This window comes from Salvelinus alpinus, chromosome 31, assembly GCF_045679555.1.
Source record: "Salvelinus alpinus chromosome 31, SLU_Salpinus.1, whole genome shotgun sequence".
Classification (NCBI taxonomy): Eukaryota; Metazoa; Chordata; class Actinopteri; order Salmoniformes; family Salmonidae; genus Salvelinus; species Salvelinus alpinus.
In genome coordinates, this window is record NC_092116.1 from 31,169,979 (window position 1) to 31,185,759 (window position 15,781).

At 46.0% G+C, this 15,781-nt stretch overlaps 1 protein-coding gene across 1 annotated transcript in view; it reads right to left on the minus strand.

The window, feature by feature from the left end:
- Positions 1–1,781: 1,781 nt before the first annotated feature.
- LOC139561238 (protein phosphatase 1 regulatory subunit 14B-like) overlaps positions 1,782–15,781 on the minus strand; it is a 54,027-nt gene continuing 40,027 nt past the window's right edge. The window contains exons 2-3 of the mRNA XM_071378209.1: positions 5,940–6,056; positions 1,782–3,388 (exon numbers count right to left, since the gene is read on the minus strand). Coding sequence (XP_071234310.1) covers positions 3,320–3,388; positions 5,940–6,056 — 186 coding nt within the window. The 3' untranslated portion in view covers positions 1,782–3,319. The remainder of the gene's footprint in view (positions 3,389–5,939; positions 6,057–15,781) is intronic.

Here is a 15,781-nt window from a genome sequence, read left to right on the forward strand (position 1 = left end):
AAAAGTAGTGCACTATATAGGGAACGGGGTTCCATTGGCCATAGGGCTCTGGTTAAAAGTAGTGCACTATATAGGGAACAGGATTCCATTTGGGATGCTCACCCGGTATTATAATAGTAAACACAGTAATAATTGACCTAGAATAGATATTCACATCTAAATAACGTAAAGAGGTGTAGATGACCTCTACATGACCTCTACATGACCTCTTCATAAACAACAACAGGATCATCCATTACAAAAGAGGATGAGTCAAAGAGAAAAACATTTTGTTGTGTTTGTTTTTTTTGTTGTTTAAAAAAATTGTTGTTAAAAATGGACGTCTCCTTATATTTGGTTTGTAACTTCAATATAGACCTAAGGCAACGTCAGTTATTAAACAAGAGATGCAGGGATGGAGGGAGAGAGGGATGGAGGGTGGGAAGGAGAGAGGGATGGAGGGTGGGAAGGAGAGAGGGATGGAGGGTGGGAAGGAGAGAGGGATGGAGGGTGGGAAGGAGAGAGGGATGGAGGGAGAGAGGGATGGAGGGAGAGAGGGATGGAGGGTGGGAAGGAGAGAGGGATGGAGGGTGGGAAGGAGAGAGGGATGGAGGGTGGGAAGGAGAGAGGGATGGAGGGTGGGAAGGAGAGAGGGATGGAGGGTGGGAAGGAGAGAGGGATGGAGGGTGGGAAGGAGAGAGGGATGGAGGGTGGGAAGGAGAGAGGGATGGAGGGTGGGAAGGAGAGAGGGATGGAGGGTGGGAAGGAGAGAGGGATGGAGGGTGGGAAGGAGAGAGGGATGGAGGGTGGGAAGGAGAGAGGGATGGAGGGTGGGAAGGAGAGAGGGATGGAGGGTGGGAAGGAGAGAGGGATGGAGGGAGAGAGGGATGGAGGGAGAGAGGGATGGAGGGAGAGAGGGATGGAGGGTGGGAAGGAGAGAGGGATGGAGGGTGGGAAGGAGAGAGGGATGGAGGGTGGGAAGGAGAGAGGGATGGAGGGTGGGAAGGAGAGAGGGATGGAGGGTGGGAAGGAGAGAGGGATGGAGGGTGGGAAGGAGAGAGGGATGGAGGGTGGGAAGGAGAGAGGGATGGAGGGTGGGAAGGAGAGAGGGATGGAGGGTGGGAAGGAGAGAGGGATGGAGGGTGGGAAGGAGAGAGGGATGGAGGGTGGGAAGGAGAGAGGGATGGAGGGTGGGAAGGAGAGAGGGATGGAGGGAGAGAGGGATGGAGGGAGAGAGGGATGGAGGGAGAGAGGGATGGAGGGTGGGAAGGAGAGAGGGATGGAGGGTGGGAAGGAGAGAGGGATGGAGGGTGGGAAGGAGAGAGGGATGGAGGGTGGGAAGGAGAGAGGGATGGAGGGTGGGAAGGAGAGAGGGATGGAGGGTGGGAAGGAGAGAAAGATGGAGGGTGGGAAGGAGAGAGGGATGGAGGGTGGGAAGGAGAGAGGGAGTGAGAGAGAAGGAGACAGAGGAAGGAGTGAGGGATGGAGTCATCTATAGATTGCTGGAAGTAGAAAGGGAAGGAGACAGAGGAAGGAGTGAGGGCCAGAGAGACATGGGGTGAGTGAGAGAGCTGCATGATTGGCAACACTAAGGCCTTGTGAGGCAGCCAAGCCAGGAAGAGTAAGACCTCTGATTCTCTCCATTTATCCCTCTCAATGATTATACCCACCCCTCCTTCCCGTGTGTGTGTTGACGAGAGAGCGCCAGCGTGTGTTTATGTGTGTGTGTGTACCAGTGTTCACATCTGTGTGAGAGTATGAAGGAGCAGCAGCTGTGGTCTGTGTTTCTGCTGTTCCCTCTGTGTGTGTGTGTGTGTGTGTGTGTGTGTGTGTGTGTGTGTGTGTGTGTGTGTGTGTGTGTGTGTGTGTGTGTGTGTGTGTGGCTATTTGGATGAACACATCGACACATTTTCCACTACCCAGTGCCCCCCCCCCCCCCTCTGTCCCTCCCTCCCTCCTCCCTCATTGGTTTACTCGTCTCCTGAAATCTCTCAACAAGAGTCCTCACTGACAAAGGCCTTACCTGCACATTATGGAGCATGACATATCTGACAGAACAATAAACAGTGATAAAGAGACAGAACTAGAGAGAGAGAGAGAGAGAGAAAAGGTCACTTTGTCAAGTCCCCCGGTGTGTGTTTTCACTGTGGTCGAGACTACACACACAGCTACATATACACTGTACTATACACAGGAGCCACTCCCATCACCAAATGGCACCCTTTAAACCTAGTCCACTACTTTGGACCAGAGCCCTGGTCAAATGTAATGGACTATAGAAGGTAATAAATAACATGCCATTTTGGGACTCCTTCTAAAACTCAGAATATATCCTGGGTTTAGGTACTAAAACTCAGAATATATCCTGGGTTTAGGTACTAAAACTCAAAATATATCCTGGGTTTAGGTACTAAAACTCAGAATATATCCTGGGTTTAGGTACTAAAACAGAATATATCCTGGGTTTAGGTACTAAAACTCACAATATATCCTGGGTTTAGGTCCTAAAACTCACAATATATCCTGGGTTTAGGTACTAAAACTCACAATATATCCTGGGTTTAGGTACTAAAACTCAGAATATATCCTGGGTTTAGGTACTAAAACTCACAATATATCCTGGGTTTAGGTCCTAAAACTCAGAATATATCCTGGGTTTAGGTACTAAAACTCACAATATATCCTGGGTTTAGGTCCTAAAACTCAGAATATATCCTGGGTTTAGGTCCTAAAACTCAGAATATATCCTGGGTTTAGGTCCTAAAACTCAGAATATATCCTGGGTTTAGGTCCTAAAACTCAGAATATATCCTGGGTTTAGGTCCTAAAACTCAGAATATATCCTGGGTTTAGGTACTAAAACTCAGAATATATCCTGGGCTTGGTTTACAGCTACATTATTGTATGCTATGTTCACACATTAACATGAGAAATATGACCGATCGTTTGATCATTTAACAACAATACAAATCCCTTTAAAAAATGTAATCTAAATAAATGTAAACTAAATAAAACATTAAAATAAAAATCACAGGACATGACATCATACACCCTGCTTAGATCTGATTGGCTGCTTCAATCACCTATCTTACTCCTCTGCTCCTTCTCTCCTCTCCTCCTCCCTCTTCCTCCTCCTCCTCCATCTCTGAGGAAGCCATGCTCCTATTTCTTCTGTGGGGTGAGGTTGGAGTGAGTGAGGGAGGCGGGAGGCAGGAGGAGGGAGGATAGAAGGAGGAGGGGTGACTCAGGGTTGAGGCTATTTCTTCTGTGGGGTGAGGTTAGAGTGAGGGAGGGAGGCAGGAGGAAGGAGGATAGAAGGAGGGGTGACTCAGGGTTGAGGTTATTTCTTCTGGGGGGTGGTGAGTTTCTGCATGCCACGTATCTTATCCAGTAGATCAGACACAAAGTCCTACAGGGAGAGAAGAGGGACAACACACACTATTAGTAACAACCACCTACAGGGAGAGAAGAGGGACAAAACACACCATTAGTAAAAACATCCTACAGGGAGAGTAGAGGGACAAAACACACCATTAGTAACAACATCCTACAGAAAGAGAAGAGGGACAAAACACACCATTAGTAAAACCATCCTACAGGGAGAGAAGAGGGACAAAACACACCATTAGTAAAAACATCCTACAGGGAGAGAAGAGGGACAAAACACACCATTAGTAACAACATCCTACAGGGAGAGAAGAGGGACAAAACACACCATTAGTAAAAACATCCTACAGGGAGAGAAGAGGGACAAAACACACCATTAGTAACAGCATCCTACAGGAAGAGAAGAGGGACAAAACACACCATTAGTAACAGCATCCTACAGGGAGAGAAGAGGGACAAAACACACCATTAGTACAGCATCCAACAGGAAGAGAAGAGGGACAAAACACACCATTAGTAACAACATCCTACAGGGAGAGAAGAGGGACAAAACACACCATTAGTAACAACATCCTACAGGGAGAGAAGAGGGACAAAACACACCATTAGTAACAACATCCTACAGGGAGAGAAGAGGGACAAAACACACCATTAGTACAAACATCCTACAGGGAGAGAAGAGGGACAAAACACACCATTAGTACAGCATCCTAGTGGGATAGAAGAGGGACAAAACACACCATTAGTACAGCATCCTACAGGGAGAGAAGAGGGACAAAACACACCATTAGTACAGCATCCTACAGGGAGAGAAGAGGGACAAAACACACCATTAGTAACAACATCCTACAGGAAGAGAAGAGGGACAAAACACACCATTAGTAACAACATCCTACAGGGAGAGAATAGGGACAAAACACACTATTAGTAACAACATCCTACAGGGAGAGAAGAGGGACAAAACACACTGTTAGTAACAACATCCTACAGGAAGAGAAGAGGGACAAAACACACCATTAGTAACAACATCCTACAGGGAGAGAAGAGGGACAAAACACACCATTAGTAACAACATCCTACAGGGAGAGAAGAGGGACAAAACACACCATTAGTAACACCATCCTAGTGGGAGAGAAGAAGGACAAAACACACCATTAGTAAAACCATCCTACAGGGAGAGAAGAGGGACAAAACACACCATTAGTAACAACATCCTACAGGGATAGAAGAGGGACAAAACACACCATTAGTAAAACCATCCTACAGGGAGAGAAGAGGGACAAAACACACCATTAGTAACAGCATCCTACAGGGAGAGAAGAGGGACAAAACACACCATTAGTAACAACATCCTACAGGGAGAGAAGAGGGACAAAACACACCATTAGTAACAACATCCTACAGGGAGAGAAGAGGGACAACACACCATTAGTAACAACATCCTACAGGGAGCGAAGAGGGACAAAACACACCATTAGTAACAACATCCTACAGGGAGAGAAGAGGGACAAAACACACCATTAGTACAGCATCCTACAGGGAGAGAAGAGGGACAAAACACACCATTAGTACAGCATCCTACAGGGAGAGTAGAGGGACAAAACACACCATTAGTACAGCATCCTACAGGGAGAGTAGAGGGACAAAACACACCATTAGTAACAACATCCTACAGGGAGAGAAGAGGGACAAAACACACCATTAGTAACAACATCCTACAGGGAGAGAAGAGGGACAAAACACACCATTAGTAACAACATCCTACAGGGAGAGAAGAGGGACAAAACACACCATTAGTAACAACATCCTACAGGGAGAGAAGAGGGACAAAACACACCATTAGTAACAACATCCTACAGGGAGAGAAGAGGGACAAAACACACCATTAGTAACACCATCCTACAGGGAGAGAAGAGGGACAAAACACACCATTAGTAACAACATCCTACAGGGAGAGAAGAGGGACAACACACACCATTAGTACAACATCCTACAGGGAGAGAAGAGGGACAAAACACACCATTAGTAACACCATCCTACAGGGAGAGAAGAGGGACAAAACACACCATTAGTAACAACATCCTACAGGGAGAGAAGAGGGACAAAACACACCATTAGTAACAACATCCTACAGGGAGAGAAGAGGGACACAACACACCATTAGTAAAACCATCCTACAGGGAGAGAAGAGGGACAAAACACACCATTAGTAAAAACATCCTACAGGGAGAGAAGAGGGACAAAACACACCATTAGTACAAAGTCAAAACATACACAGACAAAATGGCTTCTCAAAATGGTTTGCCTCAAAGACCGACAGAGGATGGTCCAGAAACAACACCAAGCCCCTTAGGTACCTCACATAGACCGAAAACAAGGCTGTTCGATGTCGGTCCTGGAGAGCCCTTGTCTAGGTGGTAGGGACTAGGGGTTGTTGCTGGACAATAATATATTTGACAAATAAAAACCACAATTCAAACATGAATACAATGCATTTAAAATCATTCAGGATAACACACAAACGTTGAAACACTTATTTCCATTGTGGTCCTCTGGCGGTGGGACTGACGTACCTCAGTAGGTTTGTAACAGTCTACCAGGAGATCTTTAACTCTGGCTCCTCTGTCATCATCACTGGGCATGTCCAGCAGCTCATCCACATCTATCTCCAACTCTGGTATGGCCTCCTCCTGTCATTCAGGGAAAAAGGAGGGAGGGAGGGAGGGAGGGAGGGAGGGAGGGAGGGAGGGAGGGAGGGAGGGAGGGAGGGAGGAGGAACGAATGAATCAACATCTACGGTGCATTCGGAAAGTATTCAGAACCCCTTGCATTTTTCCCCACATTCTGTTACGTTACAAACTTTTTTTGTTTGTTGATTAAATTGTTTTTTATTACTCAAATATACACACAATACCCCATAATGACATCACAATACCCCATAATGACATCACAATACCCCATAATGACATCACAATACCCCACACCCCGCTAACTAGCTAGCCATTTCACATCGGTTACACCAGCCTAATCTCGGGAGTTGATAGGCTTGAAGTCATAAACAGTGCAGTGCATCTAGCATTGCGAAGAGCTGCTGGCAAACGCAGGAAAGTGCTGTTTGAATGAATGCTTACGAGCCTGCTGCTGCCTACCACCGCTCAGTCAGACTGCGCTATCAAATCATAGACTTAATTATAATATAATAACACACAGAAATACGAGCCGTAGGTCATTAATATGGTCAAATCCGGAATCTATCATTTCGAAAACAAAACGTTTATTCTTTCAATGAAATACAAAACCGTTCCGTGTTTTATCTAACGAGGGGCATCCCTAAGTCTAAATATTCCTGTTACATTGCACAACCTTCAATGTTATGTCATAATTATGTAAAATTCTGGCAAATTAATTACGGTCTTTGTCAGGAAGAAATGGTCTTCACACAGTTCGCAACGAGCCAGGCGGCCCAAACTGCTGCATATACCCTGACTCTGCTTGCACTGAACACAAGAGAAGTGACACAATTTCCCTAGTTAATATTGCCTGCTAACATGAATTTCTTTTAACTAAATATGCAGGTAAAAAAAAAAAAAAAAAAAAGAGACTTCTGTGTATTGATTTTAAGAAAGGCATTGATGTTTATGGTTAGGTACATTTGTGCATTTTCTCGCGAATGCGCTTTTGTTAAATCATCCCCCGTTTGGCGAAGTTGAAGTAGGCTGTGATTCGATGATAAATTAACAGCCACCGCATTGATTATATGCAACGCTGGACAAGCTAGTTAAACTAGTAATATCATCAACCATGTGTAGTTAACTAGTGATTATGTGAAGATTGATTGTTTTTTCATAAGATAAGTTTAATGCTAGTTAGCAACTTATCTTGGCTCCTTGCAGCCACAAGGTCCTTTTGATGCTGCACTCGCGTAACAGGTGGTCAGCCTGCCACGCAGTCTCCTCGTGGATTGCAATGTAATCGGCCATAATCGGCGTCCAAAAAGGCAGATGACCGATGGTTATGAAAACTTGAAATCGCCCCTAATTAAAATGCCGATTAAATCGGTCGACCTCTAGATGCAACCCATGTGTGTTATTGAATACATGACTATTTCTACGCTTAGTTGGTCTTCTCTCCCTCTCCCTCTCTCTCTCTCCCTCTCTCCCTGACCTCTTTTCTATTTTTATCCCTCCATCTCAGATTTCTAATGACTATTCTTTCTCTCTCTGTCCTTCTCCCTCTTTTCCCTACATCTCTTTTTGTCTCTCCAATCTCCCTCTGTCCTTGTCTCTCTCTCTTTTCCCCCTTCTCTCTTCCCCATCTGTTTCTCTCTCCCATATCCCTGTCCTTCTCTCTCTCTATTCCCCCCATCTCTCTTTTCCCTCTTCTCCATCTGTTTCTCTCTGTCGTTCCCACTTTCCCCCCATCTGTTTCTCCCCGTCCCCCTCTCTGTTTCTCTCTGTCCTTCTTTCCCTCCCCATCTCGCTGTCCTCTCTCCCCCCATCTCTCTGTCCTCCACCATCTCTTTTCTCCAGCCCCCATCTGTCGTTATCTCTCTTTTCCCCCCCTCTTATCTCTGTCTTTCTCTCTCTTCTCTGTCGTTCTCCCTCTTCCCCCCCTCTTATCTCTGTCGTTCTCTCTCTCTTTCCACTCCTCTTATCTCTGTCGTTCTCTCTCTTCTCTGTCGTTCTCTCTCTCTTTCCCCCCTCTTATCTCTCTCTTTCCCCCCTCTTATCTCTGTCGTTCTCTCTCTCTTTCCCCCCTCTTATCTCTGTCGTTCTCTCTCTTCTCTGTCGTTCTCTCTCTTTCCCCCCCTCTTATCTCTGTCGTTCTCTCTCTTTCCACTCCTCTTATCTCTGTCGTTCTCTCTCTTCTCTGTCGTTCTCTCTCTTTCCCTCCTCTTATCTCCGTCGTTCTCTCTCTTCTCTGTCGTTCTCTCTCTCTTTCCCCCCTCTTATCTCTGTCGTTCTCTCTCTTCTCTGTCGTTCTCTCTCTTTCCCCCCCTCTTATCTCTGTCGTTCTCTCTCTTTCCACTCCTCTTATCTCTGTCGTTCTCTCTCTTCTCTGTCGTTCTCTCTCTTTCCCCCTCTTATCTCCGTCGTTCTCTCTCTCTTTCCACTCCTCTTATCTCTGTCGTTCTCTCTCTTTCCCTCCTCTTATCTCCGTCGTTCTCTCTCTTTTCCACTCCTCTTATCTCCATTGTTCTCTCTCTTTTCCTCCGTTGTTCTCTCTGTTTTCCACTACTCTTATCTCTGTCGTTCTGTTTTCCCGTCGCTCTCTTCTCCTCAGGATATAAATACATCTCCATGGCTTTTTCCTCCAACAGCCAATTACAGGAGCAGATCCTTTCTCCTCCCTCTTCCGTGATGTTCTCTCTCTCCATTCAATTTAAGGGCTTTATTAGCACGGGGAAACATGTGTTTACATTGATAAAGCAAGTGAAATAAATAAACAAAAGTGAAATAAACAAAAAATGAACAGTAAACTCACAAATTACACTCAAAAGTTCCAAAATAATTATCGCTTTCGAGTGTTTTCTCTTTGTATCTATAATCTGTCATGCGCTCTCTCCATTACTCTCTCTCATCCTCCCCCTCGGTTAGGGCTGCCCAAGCCAGCTGTCACTGCACCTGCCTACAGGCCACACACAAAACACTGCTGCACTGACACAGCACACAGGCGCATTGACACACACGCAGGCAAAGGCAAACACATTGCTGACACTCAAACACACAGAGATGTAGCCACACTTCTCTCTCTGTCCTTTATCCTAACACACACACACAAAGAAATTCAAACCGAGTAAATGCATTTAGCTGGGGTAAAGGAAGGAGGGGACCTGTGTGTGTGTGTGTGTGTGTGTGTGTGTGTGTGTGTGTGTGTGTGTGTGTGTGTGTGTGTGTGTGTGTGTGTGTGTGTGTGTGTGTGTGTGTGTGTGTGTGTTAGAGCTAAGTAGATGTAAGGGATTTAATCAGAGCCTGACAGAGAGGCGACACACACACACACACACACAAAGAAATTCAAACCGAGTAAATGCATTTAGCTGGGGTAAAGGAAGGAGGGGACCTGTGTGTGTGTGTGTGTGTGTGTGTGTGTGTGTGTGTGTGTGTGTGTGTGTGTGTGTGTGTGTGTGTGTGTGTTAGAGCTAAGTAGATGTAAGGGATTTAATCAGAGCCTGACAGAGAGGCGACACACACACACACACACACACACACACACACACACAGAAGCTGGGGTGAGAGTGAGGTAAGTCGACACAAAGAATGTTGCACACAACATGTGCTACCAGTCAGTCAGTAAGTCAGAAAGAGAGAGCTGGAGGGAGGGGGGATACCAAGAGAGAAAGAGACACAGGACAGAGACAGAGGTAGCGAGAGAACGAAAGAGCACGAGAGAGGGAACGAGAGAGAGAGAGAGAGAGAGAGAGGGAACGAAAGAGCACGAGAGAGGGAACGAGAGAGAGAGAGGGAACGAAAGAGCACGAGAGAGGGAACGAGAGAGAGAGAGGGAACGAAAGAGCACGAGAGAGAGAGGGAACGCGAGAACACGAGAGAGGGAACGAAAGAGAGAGGGAACGAAAGAGCACGAGAGAGGGAACGAGAGAGAGAGGGAACGAAAGAGCACGAGAGAGGGAACGAGAGAGAGAGAGGGAACGAAAGAGCACGAGAGAGAGAGGGAACGCGAGAACACGAGAGAGGGAACGAAAGAGAGAGGGAACGAAAGAGCACGAGAGAGGGAACGAGAGAGAGAGAGGGAACGAAAGAGCACGAGAGAGGGAACGAGAGAGAGAGAGGGAACGAAAGAGCACGAGAGAGGGAACGAGAGAGAGAGGGAACGAAAGAGCACGAGAGAGGGAACGAGAGAGAGAGAGGGAACGAAAGAGCACGAGAGAGAACTAGAGAGAGAGAGAGGGAACGAGATAGAGATGGAACGAGAGAGAGAGAGGGAACGTGAGAGAGAGAGAGAACAAACACCATTGTAAATACAACCCATATTTATGCTTATTTATTTTCCCTTGTGTACTTTAACCATTTGTACATTGTTACAACACTGTATATATATAATATGACATTTGTCATGTCTTTATTGTTTTGAAACTTCTGTATGTGTAATGTTTACTGTTAATTTTTATTGTTCATTTAACTTTTGTATATTATCTACCTCACTTGCTTTGGCAATGTTAACACATGTTTCCCATGCCAATAAAGCCCCTTGAATTGAATTGAGAGAGAGAGAGAGAGAGATGGGAGAGAGAGATGGAGAGAGAGAGAGAGAGAGAGAGAGATGGAGAGAGAGAGAGAGAGAGAGAGATGGAGAGAGAGAGAGAGAGAGCACTAGAGAAAGAGAGAACTAGAGAGAACACTAAGAGAGAGAGAGAGAGAGACACAGAGAGAGAGAGAGAGAGAGAGAGAGAGAGAGAGAGAGAGAGAGAGAGAGAGCACTAGAGAGAGAAAGCAAACAAGTGAAGGAGAGGGTCAAAGAGAGAATAATTGTAGAGAACAAGATCTTTCTCTACCGGCATCTAGAGTGTATTTCTAACAATCATATGTCTGTCTGTTGGTCAGTGTGTCTCTACAGGACAGAGTGTTATCTTGGTCAGTGTGTCTCTACAGGACAGAGTGTTATCTTGGTCAGTGTGTCTTTACAGGACAGTGTTATTATCTTGGCCAGTGTGTCTCTACAGGACAGTGTTATTATCTTGGTCAGTGTGTCTCTACAGGACAGAGTGTTATCTTGGTCAGTGTGTCTCTACAGGACAGAGTGTTATCTTGGTCAGTGTGTCTCTACAGGACAGAGTGTTATCTTGGTCAGTGTGTCTCTACAGGACAGAGTGTTATCATCTTGGTCAGTGTGTCTCTACAGGACAGAGTGTTATCTTGGTCAGTGTGTCTCTACAGGACAGAGTGTTATTATCTTGGTCAGTGTGTCTCTACAGGACAGAGTGTTATCTTGGTCAGTGTGTCTCTACAGGACAGAGTGTTATCTTGGTCAGTGTGTCTCTACAGGACAGAGTGTTATTATCTTGGTCAGTGTGTCAGTACAGGACAGAGTGTTATCTTGGTCAGTGTGTCTCTACAGGACAGAGTGTTATTATCTTGGTCAGTGTGTGTCTACAGGACAGAGTGTTATCTTGGTCAGTGTGTCTCTACAGGACAGAGTGTTATCTTGGTCAGTGTGTCTCCACAGGACAGAGTGTTATCTTGGTCAGTGTGTCTCTACAGGACAGAGTGTTATTATCTTGGTCAGTGTGTCTCTACAGGACAGTGTGTTATCTTGGTCAGTGTGTCTCTACAGGACAGAGTGTTATTATCTTGGTCAGTGTGTCTCTACAGGACAGAGTGTTATCTTGGTCAGTGTGTCTCTACAGGACAGAGTGTTATCTTGGTCAGTGTGTCTCTACAGGACAGAGTGTTATTATCTTGGTCAGTGTGTCAGTACAGGACAGAGTGTTATCTTGGTCAGTGTGTCTCTACAGGACAGAGTGTTATTATCTTGGTCAGTGTGTGTCAACAGGACAGAGTGTTATCTTGGTCAGTGTGTCTCTACAGGACAGAGTGTTATCTTGGTCAGTGTGTCTCCACAGGACAGAGTGTTATCTTGGTCAGTGTGTCTCTACAGGACAGAGTGTTATTATCTTGGTCAGTGTGTCTCTACAGGACAGAGTGTTATTATCTTGGTCAGTGTGTCTCTACAGGACAGAGTGTTATCTTGGTCAGTGTGTCTCTACAGGACAGAGTGTTGTCTTGGTCAGTGTGTCTCTACAGGACAGAGTGTTATCTTGGTCAGTGTGTGTCTACAGGACAGAGTGTTATCTTGGTCAGTGTGTCAGTACAGGACAGAGTGTTATCTTGGTCAGTGTGTCAGTACAGGACAGAGTGTTATCTTGGTCAGTGTGTCTCTACAGGACAGAGTGTTATTATCTTGGTCAGTGTGTCTCTACAGGACAGAGTGTTATTATCTTGGTCAGTGTGTCTCTACAGGACAGAGTGTTATTATCTTGGTCAGTGTGTCTCTACAGGACAGAGTGTTATCTTGGTCAGTGTGTGTCTACAGGACAGAGTGTTATCTTGGTCAGTGTGTCTCTACAGGACAGAGAGTTATCTTGGTCAGTGTGTCTCTACAGGACAGAGTGTTATCTTGGTCAGTGTGTGTCTACAGGACAGAGTGTTATCTTGGTCAGTGTGTCTCTACAGGACAGAGTGTTATCTTGGTCAGTGTGTCTCTACAGGACAGAGTGTTATCTTGGTCAGTGTGTCTCTACAGGACAGAGTGTTATTATCTTAGTCAGTGTGTCTCTACAGGACAGAGTGTTGTCTTGGTCAGTGTGTCTCTACAGGACAGAGTGTTATCATCTTGGTCAGTGTGTCTCTACAGGACAGAGTGTTGTCTTGGTCAGTGTGTCTCTACAGGACAGAGTGTTATCTTGGTCAGTGTGTCTCCACAGGACAGAGTGTTATCTTGGTCAGTGTGTCTCTACAGGACAGAGTGTTATTATCTTGGTCAGTGTGTCTCTACAGGACAGAGTGTTATTATCTTGGTCAGTGTGTCTCTACAGGACAGAGTGTTATTATCTTGGTCAGTGTGTCTCTACAGGACAGAGTGTTATCTTGGTCAGTGTGTCTCTAGAGGACAGAGTGTTATCTTGGTCAGTGTGTCTCTACAGGACAGAGTGTTATTATCTTGGTCAGTGTGTCAGTACAGGACAGAGTGTTATCTTGGTCAGTGTGTCTCTACAGGACAGAGTGTTATTATCTTGGTCAGTGTGTGTCTACAGGACAGAGTGTTATCTTGGTCAGTGTGTCTCTACAGGACAGAGTGTTATCTTGGTCAGTGTGTCTCCACAGGACAGAGTGTTATCTTGGTCAGTGTGTCTCTACAGGACAGAGTGTTATTATCTTGGTCAGTGTGTCTCTACAGGACAGAGTGTTATTATCTTGGTCAGTGTGTCTCTACAGGACAGAGTGTTATCTTGGTCAGTGTGTCTCTACAGGACAGAGTGTTGTCTTGGTCAGTGTGTCTCTACAGGACAGAGTGTTATCTTGGTCAGTGTGTGTCTACAGGACAGAGTGTTATCTTGGTCAGTGTGTCAGTACAGGACAGAGTGTTATCTTGGTCAGTGTGTCAGTACAGGACAGAGTGTTATCTTGGTCAGTGTGTCTCTACAGGACAGAGTGTTATTATCTTGGTCAGTGTGTCTCTACAGGACAGAGTGTTATTATCTTGGTCAGTGTGTCTCTACAGGACAGAGTGTTATTATCTTGGTCAGTGTGTCTCTACAGGACAGAGAGTTATCTTGGTCAGTGTGACTCTACAGGACAGAGTGTTATCTTGGTCAGTGTGTGTCTACAGGACAGAGTGTTATCTTGGTCAGTGTGTCTCTACAGGACAGAGTGTTATCTTGGTCAGTGTGTCTCTACAGGACAGAGTGTTATCTTGGTCAGTGTGTGTCTACAGGACAGAGTGTTATCTTGGTCAGTGTGTCTCTACAGGACAGAGTGTTGTCTTGGCCAGTGTGTGTCTACAGGACAGAGTGTTATCTTGGTCAGTGTGTGTCTACAGGACAGAGTGTTATCTTGGTCAGTGTGTCTCTACAGGACAGAGTGTTGTCTTGGTCAGTGTGTCTCTACAGGACAGAGTGTTATCTTGGTCAGTGTGTGTCTACAGGACAGAGTGTTATCTTGGTCAGTGTGTCTCTACAGGACAGAGTGTTATCTTGGTCAGTGTGTCTCTACAGGACAGAGTGTTATCTTGGTCAGTGTGTCTCTACAGGACAGAGTGTTATTATCTTGGTCAGTGTGTCTCTACAGGACAGAGTGTTATCTTGGTCAGTGTGTCTCTACAGGACAGAGTGTTGTCTTGGTCAGTGTGTGTCTACAGGACAGAGTGTTGCCTTGGTCAGTGTGTGTCTACAGGACAGAGTGTTGCCTTGGTCAGTGTGTGTGTTGTGTAGATGTGAGTCAAGAGGCAGTGCATTGCAGCGTGTTTTATGTGTGTGTGTCTGCGTGTTTAAGATGTTTTGTGACTTTCAGTACTTCTGTCAAATGTGTCTCACGTCTTCTACTGATGGACAGAGGATCAAGTCTGTCTATCAGCGCCGCCGATGTCCCATTATAGACCGAGGGCAGTATTCCTGCTCCACTTCACTCACGGCTAGCCGTTATCTCCCCTCTCATACTGACTCTAGTCTGTCCTGAGGAACCACTGGGAGTCTGGGCTGTATCATGTTATCTCCTCTCTCATACTGACTCTAGTCTGTCCTGAGGAACCACTGGGAGTCTGGACTGTATCATGTTATCTCCTCTCTCATACTGACTCTAGTCTGTCCTGAGGAACCACTGGGAGTCTGGACTGTATCATGTTATCTCCTCTCTCATACTGACTCTAGTCTGTCCTGAGGAACCACTGGGAGTCTGGGCTGTATCATGTTATCTCCCCTCTCATACTGACTCTAGTCTGTCCTGAGGAACCACTGGGAGTCTGGACTGTATCATGTTATCTCCTCTCTCATACTGACTCTAGTCTGTCCTGAGGAACCACTGGGAGTCTGGGCTGTATCATGTTATCTCCTCTCTCATACTGACTCTAGTCTGTCCTGAGGAACCACTGGGAGTCTGGGCTGTATCATGTTATCTCCCCTCTCATACTGACTCTAGTCTGTCCTGAGGAACCACTGGGAGTCTGGGCTGTATCATGTTATCTCCTCTCTCATACTGACTCTAGTCTGTCCTGAGGAACCACTGGGAGTCTGGACTGTATCATGTTATCTCCTCTCTCATACTGACTCTAGTCTGTCCTGAGGAACCACTGGGAGTCTGGACTGTATCATGTTATCTCCTCTCTCATACTGACTCTAGTCTGTCCTGAGGAACCACTGGGAGTCTGGGCTGTATCATGTTATCTCCTCTCTCATACTGACTCTAGTCTGTCCTGAGGAACCACTGGGAGTCTGGGCTGTATCATGTTATCTCCTCTCTCATACTGACTCTAGTCTGTCCTGAGGAACCACTGGGAGTCTGGGCTGTATCATGTTATCTCCTCTCTCATACTGACTCTAGTCTGTCCTGAGGAACCACTGGGAGTCTGGGCTGTATCATGTTATCTCCCCTCTCATACTGACTCTAGTCTGTCCTGAGGAACCACTGGGAGTCTGGGCTGTATCATGTTATCTCCCCTCTCATACTGACTCTAGTCTGTCCTGAGGAACCACTGGGAGTCTGGACTGTATCATGTTATCTCCCCTCTCATACTGACTCTAGTCTGTCCTGAGGAACCACTGGGAGTCTGGGCTGTATCATGTTATCTCCCCTCTCATACTGACTCTAGTCTGTCCTGAGGAACCACTGGGAGTCTGGACTGTATCATGTTATCTCCCCTCTCATACTGACTCTAGTCTGTCCTGAGGAACCACTGGGAGTCTGGA